The following is a 24,739-nucleotide window of genomic DNA, read 5'->3' as shown; positions in this document are numbered from 1 at the left end:
AAGTTTGAGCTGTCGGAGCATCCGGTTCCGCTTAAGTAATCATCCCTCGAAAGAGACCAGCACTGCCACTAGTGCCAGTAGAGCCATTTCACTCTTTGGGTGCTCTTGGGGTGTACGCAGCCAGCCATTTGATACTGTTGATCGTCAACTCGGCAATATAATGAGAATTGTGAGCCTCAAGTATGAGTTTTCCGTGATTAATCATACGAAGATCATTGCCAAACGCATGTCTGAGTATCATACACAACGATTGATTCTCATTGCAGATTATGAAATAGTAGCAAAATACTATGTAATGATAACTACACTCCAATGTTACAGGTTTATGCTTATATTCCGTATATTTCGAACCATGTCTCATAATACACCAACGCCAAAGTTATTCGTTGTGTATACACTTCATGTAGGCTAATTATCTAGGCCCGGCCAAGAATATTCACCTCGTACACGCTGGTCATCTTGCCAGTATTGTCGTTTTGGATCTGTACAATCAATTAGACCATCATTAATCCAAAGACACAAACCCTCAAAAGAAAGATTCGGGGATCACGAACCTCGTAACGAGGCTCACTAGCAGAAGCTTGCACGTTGCGGTCGGCTTGCACACCAGGCTCGGTGAGTACACTCATAATCTTGCCAGTGGACTCTGAGGTGTTAGAGTCGGGGCCTGGTAAAATCTCATATGTCAGTAAGGAGATATTCGGAGCTGTTTTCAACCATGAACGACTCGTCATTCAAGGACAAGCGCCGGGTGGAATGGTACAAGGGGTTGCTCACCTCCCACAGGCTTGTATCGAACACTTTGGCCGTTGTGGTACTTCGGAGCCATTGTTTCGAATGATCTGAAGAGATTGAACTAATAGAGCTTATCTCGATGATATAATTGTTGAATGCAGGTGAATGATGAGAGTAGAAACTGGGCGCATTCAGAAAATTCCCCTGAGAATGATAAGATTTTATATATTTTGGCATCTAGACTTAGTAGTATCCAGCAACCCCTCCATATACATTGAATCATAGAGCTTGGTGTCAGCGTCACCACTGTTGCCCATGTGGCAGATGGCCAGGAGGGTTGATTGCGCAACAACGACAAGTTGACATCCACCCAGCACACCTCAATCCATGATCGAATGTTTACACGCTGCGAAAACCATGGCTCGCGTCCACTGAAGTTCCAATTGGCGAATTGTCCTTCATGACGAAAAGCCAACCCGCCCTAGCCACGGATTGGGAGGACAGCATCCAATTATCAAGAAAGAAATCCACTTGGCTCGAAAGCTTAAGCCTCTCCTCCTTCTTCGGATTCCCTTTCACTACCACGGTTTGGTGCGTTGATAGTGTACCGCCTCTACATTATTGCCCAGCGGATCGAGGACGAAGGCAGCATAATACGGTTCTGAGTACTCCGCTCGCAAGCCGGGCTTCCCGTTGCAGACGCCACCGGCTTTTCTGTAGAGAGGGGAGACATTTGTCAGTACAACGTCACTAGCATACCCAATTTTTTTTAACTCTCATTTGCGCCCCCCAGCTCATAACTTCCGCATCGAATCTATGTGATCGATCTACGAGGTGCTGGTCGAGACTCGATGGATGACCAAGATATGATGGTAGGATAACCGTAGATCCATCCATTGATCCATCCACCGGACACAGGGCTAAACAAGCACCAAAAGATAAATAGGGGGAAAGGAAGTTCTTACATAGCCGCAGCATACCACCTATCCACAACCTCGGGCGATTCTGCATCGAAAGCGACATGCGTGCGTCCCGGTCGTCCATTAACATCACCACTCGCAGGGAAAGCAGCCTGCTCCCCATTTCCCACGTGGAGCCAAAAGTCCGGAAACTTCCCGACCGGTTTGAGCCCGAGCATGAAGTTGGCATGTTCGTAGTATGTGACGTAGTTAAGGGGTGCAAGCGCCTCGAGATAGAAGGCTCGCATCCGGGCGAAATTCGCCGCACCAGTAGCGAGGGAGATGTGAGAGACAGGCATTGTGGTGTCACACACGAGAGAGGCAGAAAGACAACTAACTGCTAAAATAACACTTGATGTGAGATGCTCTGCGAAGGGAGCGTACAGATATGCTAGCGTGTAGGAGATGGCAGGAAGGACACTGACGCAGTTTTATAATGCCATTATTTGGACATACTGATTATTGTTAGATCAAGCGCCCAAATTCCGTAGTTACTGGGCAATGCTTCCTCCGAAACTCCGGAGCGCCAAAACGGGCATCAAATCGAAATGGTAGCCAGCAGTTGTTGTGATTGTGAAGTTTTAATCACTTATGGTATACATAGACTTGACCTTCAATCCATTGTTAGTCATGTTCAATGGATGCCTGGTGTTTGATGAGCGGTGATCATGGAGTTCCGAGTTCCATATCGCATAATACTAAGGATGCCCGATGACTCACCCCATCACCCGATCAAGATCATCACGTTTAATTGCCCTTCACAATGTAGCTCATTTTGACTCGCAAACACGCCTACCCGATGTTTATATAGAGGTTTCTTTGTAGATGACAAGACCGTATAGCTAAGACTGGAACGTATCAACCGTCGACTAGTCATGGTTTGTTTTTCTATTGAGCTTCAAGTGGTGCAACTTTATTACGTGTCGTCATGGCCCAATGCCCGCAATTCTTCTCATCGTAGGAGTGCGATTATAGTCGTCAAGTTCAGAACTCATGATGAGAGCGCATACAAAAGACTTCAGTTTCGAATGGAACCAGTATGTACAGCTTGGTTGTATATACGCGCTAGAGTTACATGTTCCAGCAGACTAGGTTTTGCTAGTCATCCTCATTGCTGCGGAAGGTTGCGACAGTTCTACGTCTCAAGCGCCAACAAGACAAAAAGGCGCCAAGACGTTAGCCATTATGCTCGTAGATCGTTCTAAAACAAAGTAGATTGAAGAAATGTGGGTGAGCGCTTGACCCTGTGATTCCAGCTCATCCCACAGACCGTCCTATGTGATATAAGTCCGTTTCGCTTCACCATTGCGCCGCTTCTCACGAACAAGATTAACATGCATGCGCCGAAATAAAAGGATATAAACGAATCGAAAAAATTTTATCATGTGCCATATCGGGCGGAGTCAAAACGTCGCGTACTGGTTTGGAGCAATACAAGTTTTAAGCCCGCGCTAGACCGTACCTCGCAGGCGCTGTTTTCGAGCGAGCCAATCTCCCAGCATATTGTCCAATTGCTACAAATAATGTCAGCCAACTTGGAAGGAGATAAAAAACAAAATACGATTTCGGAAACTTACGGTTGTTATTTCAGCTAGTTTAGCGTTTTGCTCGCGGAATAATGAGCTTGCGATGGGGTGGTTAGGACCAACAGATGGTGCATCGTTCTTATCGTCATATACCACCACCAATAAATCGCGAATCTCGGATCCGGAATCAAAAAAGGCACGGAGATTAGCATCGTTCCATGTTGAGCTGGCCGCTACTGATGTTGAGGGAGCCGCGGATTCTTGAGGTTTGTACGCGTTACCATGTGCATCCGCAAGCTCTGGTGATGGCGAAGATACAGGGGAAGAGCGGTCTTCCTGGCTTGAAGTATCGCCCATAAGAGCAGGAGGATTGGACGACGTGATTGGGGATACTTGAATGGGAGACTCAGACAATTCATCGGCGGGCGACCGAACTCCTGCGGCTTCGTTCTGCTGCAATATGCTAGTAGAGCTGTCGGGAAATGATCCTGGAAGACTAGGGCGCATTAGTTTGTCATCAGACGGCTCTCTTATGGGTTCCGCAGGAGGCGCTCTAGTTGGCTCTGGAACAGCCTCTTCTTCGGAAGAATCGAAGTCGTCAAGCTCTATTCGGGATTTCGCTTTCGTCACCTTTGGAGGGTTCGATTCTGCATTCGCTGGTGTTATCTTGGATAGCCCGGAATTGCTGTTCTCATCTTTTCGCCCTTGTAGCACTTGATTCTCAGGTTGCTCGGACTCTACCATTCTCACAGTCGCGGGAGGAACATTAGACACATTGTTTGTCTTAACTTCAGCAGCCAATGGAGGGCCACGGTTTGAATCTGCTGCCACCGTTGGAACAATGCCAGATTTTCGTGTAGGAGATTGTTCAGTCCGGGGTTGCTGTTTCTGGAGCTTGCTTGAGTTTCGTTGCGGGCTTTTGTGTGGCGAAGATTCCATTTCCTCCGGCTCTTCCACCATGTCCGTATCCCCAAATCCAGCCCCGGCGTCCATAGACCGCTTACCAAACGATTCGTCGTCATCATCAAGGGATTTCTTCTTATCCTTCCGCGAGAAGAAACTCCGAATAGCGCTCGGTTTTTTATTATCTTTCTTTTCCTTCTCCTTTTTCTTCTTCTCATCTTTGTTCTTATCAGGCACCAAATCTTTTTCAAGACTAGGACGTTGACGTAACTCTTTAGAATCTGATGAGACTCGAGATTCATTATCGTCCCGCAGTAATCCGGGAGTGAGGGTGATTTTCTTGGTCTCAATGGTCTCATCTTTAAAAAAGGAATCCGTATTTCGAACAGTTCCATTCTTCGTAGTCCGCTCTGTTTTGCCATCGAAGATTTCGTCGCTGTTTCTAGACCCTAGCTCTTTGAGTTGTGGCTCACCCTTACTAGCTTCCTCAGGTCTACTAGGGTCCACCTTTGCCTGCTTTTGGTTCCGAGGTTTCAGAGGCTCAACCTTGGCTGATTGATCATCTTCTATTAAGTCGGCCGTGGCCGACTGGGAGCTCACCTGCTGTTGCTGATCTTCTTGTTGCGATACTTGCTGTGGATCTTGACCATCATCCTCTTCATCTTCTTCGTCGGAATAATCTATGTCAGGATAATTGACGACAGTAGGTGGTGCAAAGGAAACAGTCTTGGTCTTGCGTCTCTTCATGGCTGTCATAATTGGATTCCTAGCCTTATCAGACTGATCACCAAGCATTGTTGCGGACAGCTATGCAAAAGTCAGCATGTCTTGTTGGCTGGGTACTTACCATACATACGTATATATATGTATGTATACTTACATCAATATTTCTATGCTTATTGAGTCGCGCCAACCGCTCCGTCGGCGTCTCTATATGCTCAGCCGGTAGATAGCCTAGAAATTATAAACCTCTGTACTATGAAGCGTGAGAGGGGGCCGTACCGATGCTACTATCTTTTACAACTCGAACTAGCCACCAGTAGCTGTTACTGTCGTCAAGAAGGACCATTGTATCGCCTTTCGTAGCATTGGCCTGACCTTCTACCGTGGCGACAAAGGTATGTAACGCGTAAACGAACTCAAAATCGATATCCTCTGTATCTTGTAAGCATTCGCCACCCCAGCCGGAATCAATAAATCGACAATCATCAGTGAAAGGAAAATCTTCTTCTTCCTCTTCGTCATCATCGTCATCGGAAGCCACATAAGGTATCAGGAATTCATAGGGAGAGATAATCTCGTCTTCAACGAGCTCATCATCGGCGCCAATTTGTCGGCTGAGCGAGAAATCTTCGATCTTCAGGTCGACACCGGAGTCGCGATCTTGGGTCAAGTAATTTTGCTCATGAAGGCGTTCTGAATCTTGTACAATGGCCACCATATCGTCGGAACCGTGTGCCAGCGCCTCAGCGCCGGATAGTACCTTGTAATCAGGGGCATCGTTGTGAATCTCATGTTCGTTGGCTCCGGCATACCCACCAGGAAGAAGAAGATTAGGGTCACGGATATCAACAGAAGCCTTGCTTAACTGTTCTTCTGAAAGCTGGAGGGGAAAGTGGTCAGGGAGTTCGAGATATGGTGAAGAGGACCTTGCCTCAGTGACGACCGGAGAACTGGAACAATCGTGGATCGAAAGAGAATTGCGCAGAGAATCAATGCGCGCAGGCCATGCAGGCGGAAGGGTGTACCCACCATCCTCAATTGAAGGAGAACTCGATATCTTATCCATCATATCATCGTCCAGGTCGTCGTCGTCTGTGTTCACTTCGATATCGCCATCGTCATCAGCGTGTCCCCCAACACCGCCATTCTGCGCAATGGCCAGCGCGTCCTGTTGCTGCATCTTATTGCCATTCAGTGAGTTGACGATGCCAGAGGCCAGTTCCTCGGCATACAACTGTAGATCGCGATCGTGGCCACCATCACCGTTAGCCCACGAGACCCTCGGACTTCGTGCCTCTTCCTCTACACGTTCTTCTATTACCTCCCGTATGGTTCCAGCCTGGTGCGGCGCGAGCGAGCCGTTCGTGTTTGCGTGTAACGTGGACTTGGAATTGGGATGTTTGTGGTCCTGGGCAGAAGGAGCGTCGTGATCTTGAAGATCAATGGAATCTGGTATGAAGGCAGGAAGATTAGCAGTCATGACACAGGACAAGGCGGCGCGAACCACACTTAGCAGATAGATGGGTGGGCGGGCAGGCGAGTAGGAGCGGGCGTCGCGCCGTTGGGTCCAGGCCAACTAATTTAATCCCCCCCTTCTTGAAACGGAGAGAGATAGATCAACTATTCTAATCGGATTTTTTTTGGGACATACCGGCACGAATCATCTGGGGTCTCGTCATCTTGGCCAGCAAGTGGTCGAGGCTGCCAGTGGCATGGACCTAGAGTGGGACAGATAGCCTCGAAGCCTTGAAGAAGAAGGCGACGCTGGGTGAATGGATCAATTCATCAAATTGAGAGCATCAAATTGAGAGAGGGTGAGTAAATTTTGTTGGTTTTTTTTTCCCTGGGCTTGTACGATATTGCCTACACTAACGAGCCCCTGTCGTTGGCTGGTGCCCTGCTGCTGCTGCTGCTGCTGTTGAGGAGGAGGAGGAGTTGGATGTCGGGCTGTCGCTTGCAAGGGGCTGGGAAGAGGCCGAGTTGGAAATGCGTGCGATTTAGGTGTGGAATGCCGCGCTACTACGTACACTGTCTCTGCGGTGCTTCCTGCCTCTTCGTCTGGCTGTCGACACCGAGAAGGGCAGTGATCTGTACGGCAGTACCTAACTGCGCCTAGGCACTGTCCTGTATGTACAGGGAAATATTAATAACTTCGCAGACAAGGGTCTGAGGATCCCCGTTTTCTGCCCGTGCCATCCAGCGCAGTGGAGTGCCAATCTAGGAATCTAGATAGGCTAGTGCACTTACAGTAGCGTCAGAAGCGTGAAGTGTGAGGAGGGTACAGGCGACAGGCTCGACAGGCTGGTGGCTGGTATGGCTGGTATGGCGCAGATCTCAGCAGACTGCTAGGTACGGAGTACAACTTACTGTAGTTTAAATTCGCGCAGCGAATGGCCGGGACAGGATCGGGATTGCGTCTCAACAGTGTGTTATCAAGGAAGAAAGGAGGAAAGACAGAAAGACAGAAAGACAGGACACGCGCAGATTGAAGGGGTCCACCAATCGATCAAATCGAACAATTATGCATTCCCACTACTAGAGCTGTAGCAGTACTATAGGCCAATAAGAACAGCTTGCAAGAAAATAAAATAAAATAAAAAATATGCCATCGCCGGCCTTGAACCAGCAAATGTACATGTAAGCATCCCAAAGGGGAATGAACTAAGTGGATCAGGTCTGTCTTGAAACAACCCGGGGTGAGATGAATTGCTACCTAGGTACCTATATGTAGTGCTATATACCTACTAAGTATGTATTCTATTGTGTAGATAGACTACGGTACCTAAGTTCCAGAGGTTCTCGTCGGGTACGGTACCGCCTGTCCGATGATGCGCCAATCAGGCAGACCAGAATTGCTGTGATGACACCTAGAAATACGCTACAGCACTCATTGTACGTGTACCTAAGGTAGGTAGGTAGGTACCTAGTCTAAGGTATCTAGCCTTGGAAATTCGTACTTATGTACGTAACGAGCACACGACAACATCCAACTCTCGAGGCTTACGAAAACCGCTATCACAATTCTTAAAAACCTTGAGATTGCAATGGAACTATGTTTATATATATAGTAGGCATAGTAGAGCACTCGCGATGCGACAGCCGCGCGTTCGACAGGATGAGCCTTGTTAATGTCCCGATGCCGCTTGGTGCGACGTTACTACTCTCTCTGCTTATTTAGCACATAAAAGGTGCTCGATTATTCTATTTGTACAGAGTATACCTCAAGGGAAAGATAATGGATAGTAGATATGAATCACAGATGGCATAGCTTCAAGCACTTGGATTATGGTGAAGGACCTCTGGGTGCAGAATCAGGCACTCGAATAGCGGAATACATTAAAGCTACTGTTATAGTTACACGGACACCGCGGGGACACACAGACACACAGATTACGCAAATTGAAAGTTTACTCCTGAATGACAAGGCTTTAAGTTGACTGGGCGATAAGAGATGTGCATGGCCATCTCCCCAGATTCATGGCTACCAATATTGTGTATGGTCGCCTGCCCTCTGTCGGATTGAGAGATGGGGTATCCGTTAAGAAACCCGCCGACATGACTGACACCTTGTCTATGCGATATAGTGATGGTATGATTTCTTGGCCTCACGGCGCATCCGGCGACCAAGCTTCCTGACGCCGCGCCAGAGTGCTTCCGAAGATGAGACCTCAGCCCTTTCCATCTTTCTGGCGGCGACCATATGCTCGGCCATCCAGGAAGCCCATTGCCATGGAGCATCTTTGCCGCCAGGGAGCGAGTTGAAGTACTCCCAGTTAGCGACACCGCCGAATGCTCCATTCTCTGTGATGAGTTCTTGCAGCACGGGAGCCTGCGAGTCGAGAGAAACGTAGCCGCTGCCATTGTCGGGGCTGCTCAACACTGGAACATTTTCGGTCAGTAAACTCTCGATTTGGACAAGACTTAGGAGCGTCTTCAAATGGCAGTACTCTTAGGGGTTTGTCTCTTTGCCCAGGTGAGAGCTCTTTACCCTTGATACCGAGCGAAAAGGGAAAGTTGCCAAAGAAACAATACTTACGACCCATTACAACCCGGTTTGCAGCAAAGCCGTCGTCGATAATGCTCTCATAGTCGCTTGCACTTCCAGCATATCCCCAGCCGAAGTAAAACTCTGGTCCACATCAGTAGCTATTTCTTATAAAAAAATAAAAATTAAAAAAAGAAGTAGTGCTATACGACGTGCAGTGATCACAAGAGTGGCCACTGCCTTCGAAGGGCAACGGGCACAACAAGTGTTTCTTGCGGAGTCAACTCACGGGCGTTGTAGAAAGCAATCGAGCTACCGCGCTGCGCTTCAAGATCGAAATAGTTGAAACCGCTGAGATTGCCACCGCCCTCAGTGAGCGCAGAAGCAACGGGTGCGAGCGTGATGACTATACGAAAACCAGCGTTAGAGAGTATTTGCGTGTGACAGGCCCTGGACCAGCTCTGTGGTCTTCGCCGATATAACAAAGAATGTGTAGCAGCAGGGATTTTATCCACTGAAAATGAATGAAATGCGAGAATGCATACTAAAGTCGGAGCCAAAATCTGCCTTGAGGCGGTCGATTAGGCGGATGATGCCGTTCAAAGAGAAGCTCTCCTCTACGTCGAGATCCAAGCCTTGGATGTTATGTGCGCCAACAAGATCGTGGATCGGGGCATAGTATCTCTCGAATGAAGCGTCGTCACCATCCAAACGTTCAAAGCTGCCTCGTGCGGCGCCTCCGATCATAACCATAACCTTAACACCAGCAGCCTGAAGTTGCGCAGCTTCGCTCCACATCTCGTCAAAGACGTCGCTATCCGGGGGATCGTCGTTCAGATGGAGGCCGCCATCATCGTCAATTACGTGCAATGCAGCAATGAGGACATGAGTAGCCGAGATTGTGTCCTCGGCCTGGATGAGAGGCAGCAAAGACACATGGCTATCGCCAGATGCCAGTCCGGTCTGGTAGTATAGAACCACGCGGTGGTCGTCCGGAGGGGCAGCGTTCGCAGTAGAAACAAACGGTGCTAGAAGAGCAAAGTACTGGGCAAACCAGCTCGCAGGTTTGAAGGCCACCATCTTGAGGAATTGGACTCGAGTAGCTCGAGTCTTCGTACGGGCGACAGCACACCGGTTAAACGGGTAGGGCTGATATGTGAGATACGTCTCAACCACGCAGGGTCATTCACGACATCTTATACGCCTTGTTAAGGCCATCCCGCTGCGCGCTTACGAAGACCGGGCTGACGCCGGATCTAACGCCATCATATTTATTTAGAGAAGGTAGCTTTGCTGTTTCCCCTCATGGTTCATCCCTGGCGCAGACCTGGCGTTCCTCCGCGATGAAGATCGCCTGAGCTAGTCGAGCCTGTAACGTGACCTTGAACGAAGGATTGGAGGATGATCATGCAGACCCCGTATCCACTATCGAACGGTGTCTGGAACGGTAGTGTGTAAAAGTCATCGTATAAATCTCGCCCTTGGATTTAAGCTTACTTATAGATGCAAGGCTGTGCAGCATTGAAGTCCTAAAATCAGCATGCTCGGCTTCTGTGTTAGGTATGTGTTATGTGCTACTCAGTAAGTAGGTGTGCCACATAGGTAACACACCAAGCCTCGAAGTATCAGCAGAATTCATTGTGTATGAGCCTCGGCTTATCAGCTACCTACCCACTTAGGTAGGTACTTCCACCTTCTCTTTGTATGGTACATTATATCTTCATGATGATTAATTCTCTGCTGTAGCTCGTATTTCATAGTTCAACCCGAACATACTATCTAGCTGGTCATCGACGTTACAACACAGCTGCATGGCAGCTTTGAAGCCGGTTCCCCATAATCTCAGAGAGGCAGGTCGAGCGATAGGGGTGGCCTAAACATACCGCTTCATACATGGGTAATTCCCGTCAAGCGGGCCATCCGACGTTGCAAGAGATGCACTGAAGACTGCTTGAGAATTGGTGACCATTGTTTGCAACCGATCGAGCAATGTACTTATGCAGAGGGCAGGTCGTAAATATGGACAGGGTTAAATCTGCAGTAGGTCCCACACTGGATCTGCAGTAATCAGGTGTTCACAGGTGCACTTCAGCTGGCTGCGACATTTGCACACTGTATACATGCCAAAACCTAAATTGAGGCTCGCAAAGTGGAAGGTTATCGTAGGTTGTTGGTTACCCCTTTAAGCTTTACGTTTCCTTAAGTTCGAAAACCTCTATATAAATAAATTTATATATAAATTTTATATAAATTAATTATACTATATAGGTTAATAAGTTAATAGAAGTATTATAAAAGTGATTAAGTTAATAGATCGTAAGGGTTGTTAAAGTTTATATAGAAGTGAAGTAGTGAGGTAGGTGTAGGAAGGTGTAGATAGTGTGGGGAAAACGGTGCTAATGGCGCGTTATAGGCTATTGCAGCTGTCGGCAGCTGTATACTGCAGATCCAGTGTGGGACCTACTGCAGATTTAACCCTGTCCGTAAATATACCAGTCGAGGCGGTGCAAGAAAAAAGTGAGAGACTTAACAGCTCTGTGTTCAGTGCAGAGTCTCTTACTTTTTTCTTGCACCGCCTCGCCAGTGTCAAGTAATTCGGGCCTACCGCGACTTGAATCCTTGCCGGAAAGAGGACTACAATAGTCGATCATTTGACGTCACGGTCCCGGATCTCTGCAGGTATCCTATCCCGAGATATCGTAGTATCGGTATGAGAACGGTATGTGGTCGGTGGTCAATGGATTTTCTTGCCGCACGTGAGATCTGCCGGACCACACTCTTGTGGCTCATGTAACTACCTACCTATAGTTACATGTCTTGCCCAAGTCTGGTGCTCTCAGAAATACCCTCTATAAGCACTTAATCGCTCTAGATTGAGAAGCTCAAGAGCCTTGCCTACCCTGGGTGTTGAATCTACTTATTACCATCCCCGGCATACTTGCTATCCACCTACCTATCTCGTACCTACTACCTACATAGGTAGGTACCTACGGTACTCGGTACTACAATTCCCGGCCACTTTTGCTCAATGCCCAGCTCGCCAGGTACTAATGAGCACTACTAATGAGCACGATTAATGAGCAATGCCATATCCCTGACTTTGGAGGGCGGCGAGGGCAGTTGACACGCACTACACTGCAATAGCTCACGGCAATTAGTGGCTCCCGCGCCCAGGAAGGCAACTAACACCAAAAATAGCATAATCTTCTCCCCCGTTCATCTCCTAGATCAGCTATGATTCGTTGCAGTCACCGAAGGAAGCACAAGCCCTCTCGAGAATACCTTGCGACCGAAGGTTGACCACTACCGAGCTACTCTTAGAAATGCAGTCGGAATAGTCCGACGTTTGGATTTACTACGACTTACGAAGTAGTGGATATCATGGCGCCAGACGACTGATAGGATACAGCCTACCTTTTCGTTTTCCTTTTTTAGGTTCATGTTCAGACTATTCCCAACCTTTCACATAATCAACATGCTCTTGGTGGTCAGTAAAGAAATAGTGTGCAATATAGAATAGCGCTGGGGACGATTTGCACCAACAATGTGCATATAGAAGAGCAGCATCAACTTTGGAGTGGCATGTTTCGATTGTAAAGATTTGGATAGGCGTGTAGAGAAACAATACGTGAAGATCTATTTGGACACTCGTTGTATGGTAATATTATCCCGGCCAGACCCGGCAAAGGAGACTCTCAAAGTCATCTCTTAACGGGAAGGAGCACAGCATAGCCCGAAGCAGTGGTGCCAGATTTTGCATGGTCAAGATTGCGGCTGTACCCAGAAGTAGGTAGTTAGAATCTCATTACCTTTCTTCATTGGTCTAGATATATGATCTCAAAGATCCTTCGCGATAGCCTACATTCTTCCAACGCCTGTACTGCCTTCCTCCCTCAAAAAAAAAAAAAAAAATACCTTTCCGAATCGAAAATGGCAGCACAACGATAGACTTTACCTTCAATATGATAAGATATAACAAAGGGATGCGACCTAATTGAGGGAGGATAAGACAACAGTTCTCGGGTGTCGGTATCGAAGCACCAATAAAGTCGAAGAAGGATGACGTCGGTGAGGGTGGTTTTTACCCCACCGACGTCATTGCTTCTAAAGCACCCACTTTTGTGTCGTCGACGGTATGAATGAAGCTCCAGCACTACACCAATAGAGACTAAGTAATCATCACATCAATTCCCGTCCAAGACGGTGTACTAGGAGCTGAGAGATATTGCTTGGCCATATCTGGCCATATCATGCGGGCTCGCAAATAATGCCAGGCTACGGCAGCTTCGTGGCTAATGCTTCCAGGCGCGAAAACACAAGTTGGGCTACGCCCTGTCAGACCCTGTCGAGCCTGTATACCAACAAACTAACCACACCAATAGCTTTACAAGTTGGGAGAGGGTATTGCGTCAGGCTGCCACTGGCGTATTCCGAGGGATTCGTTCGCCTAGGAGGACGACGAAAGCAATACCTGTTTCATTGTCCATCCCGTCCCCCGAACAGGTAGCGTAGCCCACTGCTACAATGCATCCTTTTGCTACCTAGGTAGGTATAGGTATGTAATACCTACCTAAGTTATATCCCGAAGGCGCATTGGTCGGATAACTGCGCCGGCCTAAACAAAGAGAAGACGTCAGAGATTTCCAAGCTCCTGCCAACTTCATAAGTGAATTTTGTCTGCCCCTCTTCAAAATATATAACCATAAGCTTTCCTTCCAAGACTTTAGGTCCTGTGCTATTTCTTCCCTATATCTCTAAGCCTCACCTACACTCCTCTCTCATAGACCAGCCACCTTGAACGACTACGGCCGCCAATCAGATCTACACATATACCTAGCCACTTTGAATCAATCGAGCCTTATAGCCCCAATATAGTATCAATACTTCTCATCATGGAGACTATCAACAACATGGCCGCCTCCGCTGCCAAGGCAGTCTGGGGCGAAAGCAATCCAACCACTGAGGAGCCTGTCTCCGGCCGCGTTGGGGACACATCAAAAGGCGAGCCATACGACGCTGGAAACATGGGTATGTTAGGTTTACTGACCACGTCTCTGTGTGACGTCATTCACACGCTAGATTACCTCTACAACCTCTTATACTGACCCCTACACCATAGAGCCCATAAGCGGAGACCAGGGGAAAGTAGCGTCGACTGAAGACACGGCTGGGAACACAACTCACAGCCAAGTCAACGGTGAGGCTGCTGAGTCTGCGCAGTTTGCTAAGACGACCGGTACTGCCGCCGAGGGCAACGATACTCCTAATAATCCATCAAACGACCTCAAAGTACAGTCTGGCCCTGATGACACCAGTAGTGGCCAGGGTGACACGAGGCCTCCAGAAGACCCCAAGACGAACCCAAAGTCTGCCCCTACCGACGTCAATGATGCCGACGAAGCGGGTGTAAACGAGGCTCAGAAGCTTGACGGTCCCGGACCCAAGCCACTCGCAGAGGTAGCCAAGGAGAATGGTGGCGACGCTGGCAACGACAGCTCGTCTTCGGTAGACAAAACTAAAGCAGAGGACGAAAAGAAGGAGGTTGAAGATGATGATAGCAAGAAGAGCAGTGGAACTGGAGAGCAGTACGTCAAGAGCAGTGGTCTGCAAGCAGATGGCGGAGATTTCGATGCTACCAACCCCGGCGCTGGCAGAGAGGCCGATCGTAAGTCATTCCTCACGCTTATATGATCAATTAATGCATGACTAACATACCCTCCTTTGAAGGCTTAATGGAGGAAAAGGGCATACACAACTCCGCCGACTCATCAAGCGGCCCAGCCGATAACAACGACAGCCCAACATCGGGGAAGAAAAGCTTAGGTCAAAAGATCAAGGACAAGTTGCACCGACACTAGATGTCGGCTGACAAGGTGTAATTACGTGGGCAGCGTTGTACTATGTCAAATATTCTTTTTATGTACTATTCAATAATTAGCTTACTAAATTATGACTTTATTATTCAATGACAAAAGCAACAGGCTTTCCCCCTGAGTATACTTTGCTAGTGTCGAATATGTTCAAGTATGTGAATTAAAATTCGCGTCTAGCGCTTCGAGTATCTCTATCGCTTATTTGACCATATTCCCCATGGCGATGATGAGAATTGGATATGGCAGAAGGGCTGGAATACAATTGATTAATGAGTGTCCTATTAACGCTGCCCCTCAGCAGCCAGTCAATATACGCATACTCACGACTCTTGAGTAGTATACTGGCCTATCTCTTCCTACAGGGGTCACCTGTCGACTGACTTGGTTGTTTTTGCACGTTGAATGACTGTTTCTACTGATATATTTCATGTACTTTATATATAATTGCGATGCGCATGTTGACTGGCACTTGTATCCGGCTCTTGGCCCCTTCAGTGTACAGTCTCGTTGAGTGTTAGTCTGCTGTCTGATGTCCTATCTTGCTAGAGACACTATTACTTTTGACTTCTTCTTCGCCCTTTTCCTGAACGTAGAGAGCGACTCCGAGACCAATACCCACGGTTATTTCTTAGACACAGAGACGATTACTTTGAAGTATATCACCTTGTGTTATAAGAGCATTGCGGCGAGATAAGTACAATCCTTTTCACCTGACTTGGGGCGTGAGGATAAGGGGTAAGCATTCTTTATCAGATCTGGTGTCCCTGAGCCCTTGAGAGGGCGCTAAGATTGCAGTGCAAAATCCCAAATTGATTAGATTAGTGAGGCGGTAAAAGAAAAAAGTGAGGGACTTTGCATTGAATATAAACGTGTTAAGTCTTTTACTTTTTTCTTACACCGCCTCGACTGGGTATTTCATGCGCCACTTATTGGGCATCCCTTGCGACATCCAGCCTCGTTTTCGTGCCGCTGAAGTTAGTCTTCTGGGCATCATATTTATTTGGACTAAAAATTAATAACAATTCGTATTTAGAAGCATACTGTTGTCTGAATCTTACTACGACACAACGAAGGCGGGCGTGTTGGCATTGTAGGAGGTAGTAGGCCGTAAATAGACATAATTATACTGTTAGTGGTGAGATTTGCTAGAACCTCCATCTACGTGTGCCGATAGCTGAATATAATTGCATACTGGCGCATACATAGCTGCCTAACTTGTAAATCTAAATAATCACAACAATTCAAAATTCCTCTATGGAGTTTGCGGTCAGCATGGGAGTGAAGGGTGTCACACCTAGAAGCCATCGCCACTGATTACAGACATCAAACTTCTTCCAAAATGAATATAATTGGCTTGACGAGATTCATATATAAGTCAGTATAATGCCTGACCGTGTGTCTTGGTAACTTTGATAATTGGGTTGTGTCCTGAACTAGACATTCTTATAGATAATAATCTAGGAGTTGGTGGAAGTATGTTTCATTTTACGTATAGGAATCTTTTTTGGTCGCGTTAATTATGCCTCTTAGCTTATAAAGTGGTTTTGGATTTCTCGATGTATAGCGTACTGAGGAAAGAGTATATTCTAAGATTACTCTATGTGCTAACTATGGAAAGACAGGTGTTCTAAACTGGTACCACCCCTCGTCAGATACTGGAGGTTTTCATGATAATCTCATGAAGTTACGCTCCACCTAGCCAATTGGCCCAATGACGATATCACAAGACTATGGTTAAGTCATTGATTATGTGAGTTAAGCACTCGCAAGACTGGCCGGCCAATCCGACCTACGACTTAGCACAACAAGGAGATCGTCTCACTGTCTCTAATCCTCATAATATTCATTCTATCATTCAACTGAATTAGCGAGCAATTGCGTTCGTCGTCTTAATCGCGACTAATGAGATATAGACGACGGTGCTTGTCCCGGACAGGATGGGTATAACGAGGGCAGGTGACTGGGCTTGGAACTGAAGTTATTCACATTACAATGGTCCACTAGGGCTACAGGAGTTCTTGACCAACCAATTCCTTCTTGGCGTTGGTGACTTGACTCGATTCTATATATAACTCGTCTTCCAGCCCTGACCGCCTAGGTCTCATTGGCTTGTTTCATGAAGCGAAGTCTGTATAACATCATTTTCCAAAATTGCCTGCATGTCTTTGAAGACGATGAACAGCCCGCAATGGCCTTTCGTACGGCCGAAGCACAAGGCGTACTGCATGTTCAGCTTGTACACGTGTAACAACGGGAAAGAGGCTAATGTAACCCTCTGTAGAAAATCTTTGTTACATGACCATCGTCTCACCAGTGCCCAGGAGAGAAGGTCGAGATCCTGTTAAACTTCGCCAAGGGAGAGCGTGATCAAACATTAGAGGCTTTCAAAGACATGAAATGAAATGATTATTCTGCGTTAACGCGAAAGAGGTTGTTAAGTGTCGTGTTATTCTGGAGGGTACATAACAATTCACCGGCTATTGTTGGCAGAGATATCAATAGGCAAACCTGTATATCAGAGGTACGCTTCTTATCAGGAATCCCAATTTCAACTGAATATACTCATCCTTACGTATGTAAATAGTGACCTGAAGGAGGTATGTTCTTTTTACCATGATTGCAGATATCATACACTATCAGGAGACGCTCGTAACTGAAAGTAAATCGGACTCGAGAATCATCTGAGTACACTTGATCTGTGAATAACTACTAGATGACTGTTCCTTCTCAAAAGTGAGGTTTCATGCTGCATTCCGTGTCCGTTGGTTTAGCAACTTAACGAGTTGTACATCTATGAGAGGCCATGCATATTATCACAAACTACACATTCGGCACCGGAATCTCACATTCATCTCATTAATTTAGCATATGGCGTTGCGTTGGCCATGTGATCAGATAAAACGGAACTTCGCTCTAACGGAAATCGAACAAATCAGTATACCGCCCACCTCTTCTCCAACATCATCCTTCACCATTCCTTCCAGAATGAAACACTGACATCTACGTTACGCACATCTCGGTTGCCAACCTCGGTACCTACCTGCGGCATCACATATGCACGTCAAAGGAATCCAACCATAACAATATCAACATGCCAAGGCTCGCGCGCCTAAGGAGGATTCTGTCACTTTCCCGCTGACCTGCTGATCTACACACGCTACACCATTATGTCAGAAATGCAACACAAAGTGATAAGCATACTTACTCGTCATTCCGCTGTCAAGATGCCGGAGCCAGCTAGTTACCTCGCGGTACAATCATATACCTGTCAGGCACAACGAGAGGCGGCGTTTCCTGCATGGTCTTTCCTTCAGCGCGTGGAAACACATCCTTCGAAGGATCTGCCAAGTAGGCATCTGATCCCGACGCCTTTCGGTTCCATCCTGCTTTTCCCAACAGCATCCACGAAAGCCCTATCCCTCTCCTGTTCTATTCGCCCTTATTGCGATTAGTCAATCGGCCACCGTTCAAATCGGGAAATGGCTGACAACATCCCACATACTTATGGATTATTCGGGCCGGTAATGTACCAGATTAGTTACAGCAGCCGAGCCGGCCGGCTTGATAGACCACGCTCTCTCTCTAACTTTCATCGTGCCCGTCCTTTTCGTTGGTCTTCAAACGGTCGTTTTCATGTTACACTACTACGCTGCGTATGTATAAGTCATGTAATTGGCCACCTACCTAAGCATGATTTCAATTATCCCTTGCGGATGATCTCTGAAGATCCCACCAAAGGTACACAGTAATCCATTACTAGACAGATCACATGATTTTGTTTTTCTTTGTTCGCCCAATCTTGCTTGCCTACATATTTGTCAAAGGTGCACATACGCAACCTGTGTGACTTGTCACATAACTGAGTACAGAAAGACGCATGCCTAGTTCTTCGTTTTCTCTTCTCATTCCCAGCTCACGTCTCATACGGAGACCGAGAGGCGTAGGTAAGGCACACAAAGAAAAAAGATCACGAGTACAGTGCAAGAAACAAACATGTCTGAAAATAGACACTGCAACAACCCTACCATACTCCAGAGCTACCACTACCAAGCAGACTGTTTCAAAGACAAAAAAATTGAGTGATATGGGTGAGTGAGTGGGTGGGTAGGTAGCAAAGACTGACATGCATCTACATGGTAGTAGAGTACGGTACCATACTTGGTACTTGAGAGCACGATCTAAACATAGACATATAAGCGAGAAAAGCCTATCTACTATGCTATAACAGTATGTGTTATACACAAAGAAGACCTCCCTAATGCTCGCTGTATTGCTTAAATTGATCCACGCACAGAGTGTTGTTATAAGAAAGGTATGCCCCGCGCCGCAACGGTGCGTCCCGCCAACTCTTCAGCAGTCCAATCAACAATCCGGCGTTGATCTTCCTTCTTCGCAGCTGAGCTGCCCCTCCTTAACCCCCCTGCTGTTTTTTTTTTTTTTTAACTTACCCCTACAGCGTAGGCAAGAATGATAGGATAAACCTGTGATGAAGAATAAGGGATAGCCTAACAATATGTCACGTCTACAATGGTTAGACCAACTCATAGCTTGACATGTTTTGACGCGAGTTCGTTTCTTACTGCGCATAAGACGGACGATATTCTTTGAGAGTGGGTTGTATCACCAACCAGAAAAGGCACATAAACAGTAGTAGGTAGGAGTCCCACAAACTTGTTCGGGGAGGAACTTCCATTGTAAAGGCATTTCTAACCTTTGTCTATACCGTGTAGAAGAAAAATAGGACAATACCAACAGGATTATCCTCTCTTTACACCGTCCAACATGGTAACTTTGAGAGTTTGATATCGAGATATAACAAATCCTGTGCCATGCTGAGATCGTCTTTCATGCCTCGTTGACCTAGCTGTATTTTGTTCCGTCATCATCATGAATATGGGGGCTTTTTAAGCCCTTCCGTTGTTAACAACTGCCCCCGCCAATTTCCAGTCCATTCGAACAATTATTGGGATTCTACATTCCCGGTCCTAAGACTAACATGCCATGTGAAATCCTATTCTTGCAAATGTAAATTTAGAGCCTGCTCGCTTGTGAAAATCTCGTACACTCCAGTTTTTGACGTTACCAGGAGTCCCTGTAATATTCGTAACTAATCTTGGCAGGCTAAGCTGCACTTGGCGCTGTTTGCACCCATCATTGTATATCGTTCTCATTAACAGATTGTCCGATGGAATTGTGTTTTGTACATCTATCTGCCTGAGTGCCTGTTGGGAAGGGAGGGAAGTCGACTCCTGTCACAGTGAAACCCGTGGTCACAGGAAGGGGCCACGGTGCAAAGGCTCTGATATCCTCCTAGAACATCTGTTCTGCGAGGGAGTAGCAATGCCTGAAATAGTAAACACACCCGGTGACGTCAAGTCGCTTACAGGAAGCCAGATTCAGCTAAGACTCTATACGTTCATTTGAATTAGCGATAATGACTGAAACATCAAGAGGGGGCTTCAAGTTCTTGCACTGCTAGAGTGATGATACGTACCTGACAATTTTCTCATCCTCGCGTTCACGAGGTTCGACCTGCAAGCTTTTGTCGTACATCTCATGCACATCGCATGCAGCTTGCATATTGCTTAGAATATAATCGTGCAACTCGGGAACCGGCTGCAGGGCGTATGGGGCATTTTGATATTGTTGGATATCACGAATCACTTCGGCCGTCTTTGCACGCTTGGCAAAATTGATCATATTTGTCTTCTTCAGTATCGAAGGAATGCCGTCTTCTATGAAGGTCAGATCCGTAAGATACACACCTAAAAATGGGCAAACTGTTAGTGGTTATCCATTTGCGTATGGCCCGATAATGAGTCTCACCGAAGAATGGAATACATGGAGGGTTGGTGGTATGCAAAGCCTCTCTATATTCGGCAAAGTTCTTTGTGCTGGCCATTAGTCGCCGCATACTCTCTAATACTGCGTTGGTACGAGCGGGGACTTGGTCCCACGTTCGTTTCAGGCGAGCTATAGGAGCTGTTGTGAGGGCAGAAATAATAGATGTTAGCGTCGAAAAGTTGTTCATGCCACGACATTTCTATAATCGTTAGTGACCATTGTTATAAGATCAGTAAGATATGGTTCCTTACATCTGCAACAGACACAAAATGCCTTATTACAACAACTCGCTTCTTGACATCCATCTGAGACAAGATCATTTCTGCCACCCAATTTGTCATTTGATTCGAATGTAAGATGAGGGCTTTCACGTTAGGAGCAGGCTCTGGCTCTCCTTCAGCAACCTTCTTTTGCCATGTCTTATTAAGACACTCTGACGGCTTAATCTTCGCATATAGCTTCGACTCGATGATAGTTAACTGACGCGCAAACTCCGTTACATCGATATCCAAAAACTTTAGTTTCTTCATATTCTTGGGCATGATCGGTGTAGGAATGTTGTTAGCGAATGTTTGTACCAGACGCTTCTTGGAGACTTCTTGGCCCGTAAGATGTGCTTCCAAGACACTGCTAAGACCTTTAGCTCCTGGCGTTTCCGTGGACGGGAGAGTATGTTCCGCGAATGCGTAAACATCACGTATTATTTGCATGGATTCTTCATTAGGCTCCTCCATCCAGAAATTTTCGAACCAACTCTTCAAAATGTTGACGATACGGAATCTGATAAACTTTAGTTTCCGATCCCTCCAAGCCTCATAGTCGCTGTTGCTTAGACCCTCTGGAGGCTGGATATTGAAACGTTTGACGAGTAGTTCAAAAAGCTCTCGTGAGGTCGTGAAGGATCGATAGGTCAACAGGAAAGTGTTGTTAAAGTTCGAGTCAAGCTTATCATGACGAGTAAGTTGTTCTACCAGCGCCAGCAGGGAACCGCCTTTCACCGAGGGTGGTGATGTCTTCATATCCCACGACAAATCGTGTTCCAAGTCAAGGCGTAAGTATGGCTCATCGACCGGCGGAATAGCAGTCTGAGGGGTGGGGTCATCTCCCAAAATTTTCCTAACTTTTGACAAGTCACCCTTCCTGAAGTTGTTAGGTGCAGTATTATCTCCCTCGCTGAACGATTGCGAGCTGATAAGTGGCGGTCGCATTAATACACTGCGAGATTCGGACCGAGCATGTGCGGTTCCATTATACGGCATTGTTTCGCCTCTGTGGAGAGTGCCTCTTACGTTATCGTCACGTGGACGGGCACTCTGCTGTTCTTGCTGCTGTTGAAGACTAGCATGTACTTGCTCTGAGAGAAGTTGTAATGCAAATGTGACGTGCGTAGAATTTGTCTCTAAAGCTCTGGCACACTGCCGAGTAAACTCTAATCTGAGGTCCAAAGGCTCACCACGGACCTCAGCCCACTCGTCTCCTAACGGTCCAGCGACAGCTTGGCAAGCCAAGAGTATATCGGAGATATTGTCGTATAAGCTCTGCTTGTTAATGGCGAAGTCGGCCAACTGAGGTGTTCGAAAGTTATTTTCTAAGGATGAGAGGTCAATTGACTCGATTGTGGCAAACCAGGGCTTGAACATTTCCAAAACCTTGCTGCCCGCTGAGCAGACGTTATTTGCAATGAGCTCATGTTTGTAAGGCGTGACGATCTTGTCCGGAACACTGAGGCTTTTCTCCAACTCTCTAATACTTGAGACTAGCATTCGACGGAGTTCGTCTAATCGGTCTAGAAGTTTACCGTCTAGCACATTCGTGGGCTCAGGTATGCCATCGTCGTCTTCCAAGTAGTTCGACATGAAGGGGTCACGTGGGCCGAGCGCATTGTTTTGCCAATTCCCTCCGACGGTGCTTCCGATGACGAAACCGGGAAAGAGTCGAGGGATTGCCTCGCCTCTTTGCTGCCTCGCAACATCAACAAAGCTGAATACTCCCAATAAAACGCCCTCCGCTTCTTGCAAACACTTTTGTACGGATTCGGCGTTTGGCCAGTCAGCGGCTGCGATATGTGATGAGATTACTAGCTTTGAGAACTTTGACATCATATCACGGAAGTGAGGGTAAAGCGCTTTGTTAGTGGAAATGATGGAAGGCTGTCCGGAGTGGTTATCTGTGGTGCCCGAACCGGCAGCGAGAAGTAATCGTAGATGGTCTGAGATATCTTCAGCTCGGCTAACATATTCGGACCGGTTGCCATTTGTAATCGCCTCGCGGTACCTGTCAATAGCTTTCTTCATATTTGTTATAAGCAGGGGCCATGTCAAGGGGTCCGCACTGCCAGAATCAAAGCAGGAATTGGGTAGATTTGCAGGTTGCGGCAAGTTGTAGCTGGTTCCAGTGAAGGATGTGGCCGACCCTAGAACTGGTGCGGGGCCCAGCCCAGCAGACGTTGGGATTGTAGTATTAGTCAATCCAGTGTCAGCTCGAGATCTTGTCCCCGTTGAGGCACCATTGATCGAGTCCATAGAAGGCGAAGGCGATATACCTATACTGTCGTGGGCAAATGCGCGCCGTTGTCGTGAGGGCTAGCAAGGAGAAGTAAGCAGCTACATCAGGCTAAGAGTGCCATAAGTGGTGATACTTACTATTGAGCTCATCGAACTCATCAGTAGTGATTCACCGTCGAGTTCGGACGCTGAAGTTGCATCCGAGTCATCATCCACGAGACCTCGTGCCAATAGTTCAGGTGGCGGTCGCGTCTTCTCTGGGATGTTTACATGCATTCTATCACGAGGCCCGCTCTCGTTTAGTGAAGTGGGTGACTCGAGAGGCAGCTCCGAACTGCTTTCACCTGTCATGGTATTAAAATAGAATAGCCTACCGTCAGGTGTAGCCTGTGGGATCCAGAAATCTGCTCCAGACCTGCTGCTTGTATTTCGTTCTCCGCCAAAGGACGAGTGATTCAATTCATCCAAGTCCGATTCCATCTCATTCTCGGCCTCGTCTCCATAATCATCATCATATTCTTCTCGATAGGGCTCACCATTCTGCGCTGGATCGGGCATCTCATCTGGATTCGTGATGATTTGACAATAATTGCTGGGAAACCATCCGCGTACCCCGTTTATCACACCGTCCCACCATCCACTCTCCAACTGCGTGATAACCTGAATAACATCGCCTTCATGGAAGCTTAAACTTGTCCGGTCGTCGGCTTCGTAATCGTAAAGCGCCCGCACAAACAAGGTGCCCGGAGGTGAGGCACTTATTAACCCATTCATCTTGAAATTATAATTGTAGTAATTGCGATCACCGCTGGAGCGGCCCAACGATGACGCCGAGGCAGAAAGGTCGACAGCAGAATCAGGGTTGGTATCGTACGTGTTAGATCGAGAACGGTTACGTGAGTTGTACGTATTGGAGTCTTGTGCAGTGACTATTGCAGTGACTGGGGACTGTGTCATGAGCATCGTGATATCACAAGCTGTTTGGTTGTGGCGAAGTTGATACAGAAAATGCGGGTAAGATCAAGTCATAGTCTGCCTGGACTAAAGACAAGCACAACAGTAGACCGGACCACGTCGTATGAGGTGAGACACCGAGGCCGGATGGCCAGTCTGGTCGGATGAATCAAGACAGGCCGGCGGCTCTCGTGCGACGTAACGGATAGCGAGTGTTGTTGTTCAGACTGCAGAAACAGAGAGATTTTCGACCCGGGTCGTCGAGCAGCGAGCGTCTGTGCTGGATGACGATAAAAGGAGGTACAGCATTCAAGCGCAGGTTGATTGATGAATGAAAGGCAGGGGGGAAAAGGCGGAGTGCGACGGAGCCAACCAAGCCAAAAATACCCAGGTCCCCGTCAATGGCACTCCTATTGGCCTCGCGTGGGTTTGTTTGATAGATTCGCGATTGCCTCGCAAGCGCTGCGAACGTACTAGACGATATAGTAGACAAACATATACGTAGGAGGGGTCGACCTGTGATCTCAGGTCGAGAAATGAGGACAGGCTCGACGAGGTTTGAGTGGTGGAAGAAGCGCCCTGGTTGTTCGGTGGGCTACGGTAGGTAGGTAGGCAGTGAGGTAAAGGCGAAGGACGAATTCGATGCTGACTAGGGGGGGGGGGGCTATTGGGGGGTTACTCGCGAAAGAGGAGGCGATGCTGGTGGTTCTCTGGCTGCGGTTTTGCTGCGTGC

At 47.3% G+C, this 24,739-nt stretch overlaps 6 protein-coding genes across 6 annotated transcripts; 1 reads left to right on the top strand and 5 right to left on the bottom strand.

Annotated features, from left to right (window-relative positions):
• Positions 1–278: 278 nt before the first annotated feature.
• On the bottom strand, positions 279–945 carry F5B22DRAFT_586834 (uncharacterized protein). The gene is made up of 3 exons (XM_047973567.1): positions 778–945; positions 555–667; positions 279–482 (listed from the first exon to the last, which is right to left on the bottom strand). The coding sequence occupies exons 1-3, from the start codon at positions 827–829 to the stop codon at positions 417–419; spliced, it is 231 nt and encodes a 76-aa protein (XP_047835996.1). The 5' UTR covers positions 830–945; the 3' UTR covers positions 279–416.
• A 368-nt stretch (positions 946–1,313) lies between these two features.
• F5B22DRAFT_641775 (Glyoxalase/Bleomycin resistance protein/Dihydroxybiphenyl dioxygenase) lies at positions 1,314–1,993 on the bottom strand (the record flags this gene model as incomplete). The annotated part of the gene is made up of 2 exons (XM_047978033.1): positions 1,314–1,449; positions 1,701–1,993. 2 exons carry the CDS (start codon positions 1,991–1,993, stop codon positions 1,314–1,316), a joined length of 429 nt encoding a protein of 142 aa, XP_047835995.1.
• Positions 1,994–3,145: 1,152 nt separating this feature from the next.
• F5B22DRAFT_641774 (uncharacterized protein) lies at positions 3,146–6,326 on the bottom strand (the record flags this gene model as incomplete). Its single annotated transcript, XM_047978032.1, has 4 exons — positions 3,146–3,208; positions 3,272–4,930; positions 5,004–5,077; positions 5,126–6,326. 4 exons carry the CDS (start codon positions 6,324–6,326, stop codon positions 3,146–3,148), a joined length of 2,997 nt encoding a protein of 998 aa, XP_047835994.1.
• A 2,024-nt stretch (positions 6,327–8,350) lies between these two features.
• On the bottom strand, positions 8,351–10,141 carry F5B22DRAFT_169233 (glycoside hydrolase superfamily). Its single transcript, XM_047969317.1, has 4 exons — positions 9,377–10,141; positions 9,121–9,237; positions 8,883–8,975; positions 8,351–8,725 (listed from the first exon to the last, which is right to left on the bottom strand). Exons 1-4 carry the CDS (start codon positions 9,909–9,911, stop codon positions 8,418–8,420), a joined length of 1,053 nt encoding a protein of 350 aa, XP_047835993.1. The 5' UTR covers positions 9,912–10,141; the 3' UTR covers positions 8,351–8,417.
• A 3,582-nt stretch (positions 10,142–13,723) lies between these two features.
• Positions 13,724–14,689, top strand: F5B22DRAFT_641772 (uncharacterized protein; the record flags this gene model as incomplete). Its single annotated transcript, XM_047978031.1, has 3 exons — positions 13,724–13,859; positions 13,951–14,496; positions 14,559–14,689. 3 exons carry the CDS (start codon positions 13,724–13,726, stop codon positions 14,687–14,689), a joined length of 813 nt encoding a protein of 270 aa, XP_047835992.1.
• A 5,490-nt stretch (positions 14,690–20,179) lies between these two features.
• On the bottom strand, positions 20,180–23,826 carry F5B22DRAFT_633072 (ras GEF; the record flags this gene model as incomplete). The annotated part of the gene is made up of 4 exons (XM_047976789.1): positions 20,180–20,469; positions 20,531–20,747; positions 20,800–23,130; positions 23,191–23,826. The coding sequence occupies 4 exons, from the start codon at positions 23,824–23,826 to the stop codon at positions 20,180–20,182; spliced, it is 3,474 nt and encodes a 1,157-aa protein (XP_047835991.1).
• Between the last annotated feature and the right edge of the window lie 913 nt (positions 23,827–24,739).

The sequence above is a fragment of the Xylaria bambusicola genome (assembly GCF_022495145.1).
Source record: "Xylaria bambusicola strain CBS 139988 unplaced genomic scaffold F5B22scaffold_2, whole genome shotgun sequence".
In the NCBI taxonomy this organism is placed as follows: domain Eukaryota; kingdom Fungi; phylum Ascomycota; class Sordariomycetes; order Xylariales; family Xylariaceae; genus Xylaria; species Xylaria bambusicola.
Note: the sequence above shows the minus strand (reverse complement) of the source record. Positions and strands in the feature narration are given on the sequence as shown.

Bases quoted from the DNA above. Each gene is read 5' to 3' on its own strand.
- F5B22DRAFT_586834 (XM_047973567.1), bottom strand. From the start codon at position 829: ATGGCTCCGAAGTACCACAACGGCCAAAGTGTTCGATACAAGCCTGTG. The intron at 668-777 runs GTGAGCAACCCC...AGATTTTACCAG, and splicing joins TCGATACAAGCCTGTGGGAG to GCCCCGACTCTAACACCTCA. The intron at 483-554 runs GTTCGTGATCCC...TTGATTGTACAG, and splicing joins CTAGTGAGCCTCGTTACGAG to ATCCAAAACGACAATACTGG.
- F5B22DRAFT_169233 (XM_047969317.1), bottom strand. From the start codon at position 9,911: ATGGTGGCCTTCAAACCTGCGAGCTGGTTTGCCCAGTACTTTGCTCTT. The intron at 9,238-9,376 runs GTATGCATTCTC...GTTTTCGTATAG, and splicing joins AGATTTTGGCTCCGACTTTA to TCATCACGCTCGCACCCGTT. The intron at 8,976-9,120 runs GTGAGTTGACTC...GATGTGGACCAG, and splicing joins GATTGCTTTCTACAACGCCC to AGTTTTACTTCGGCTGGGGA.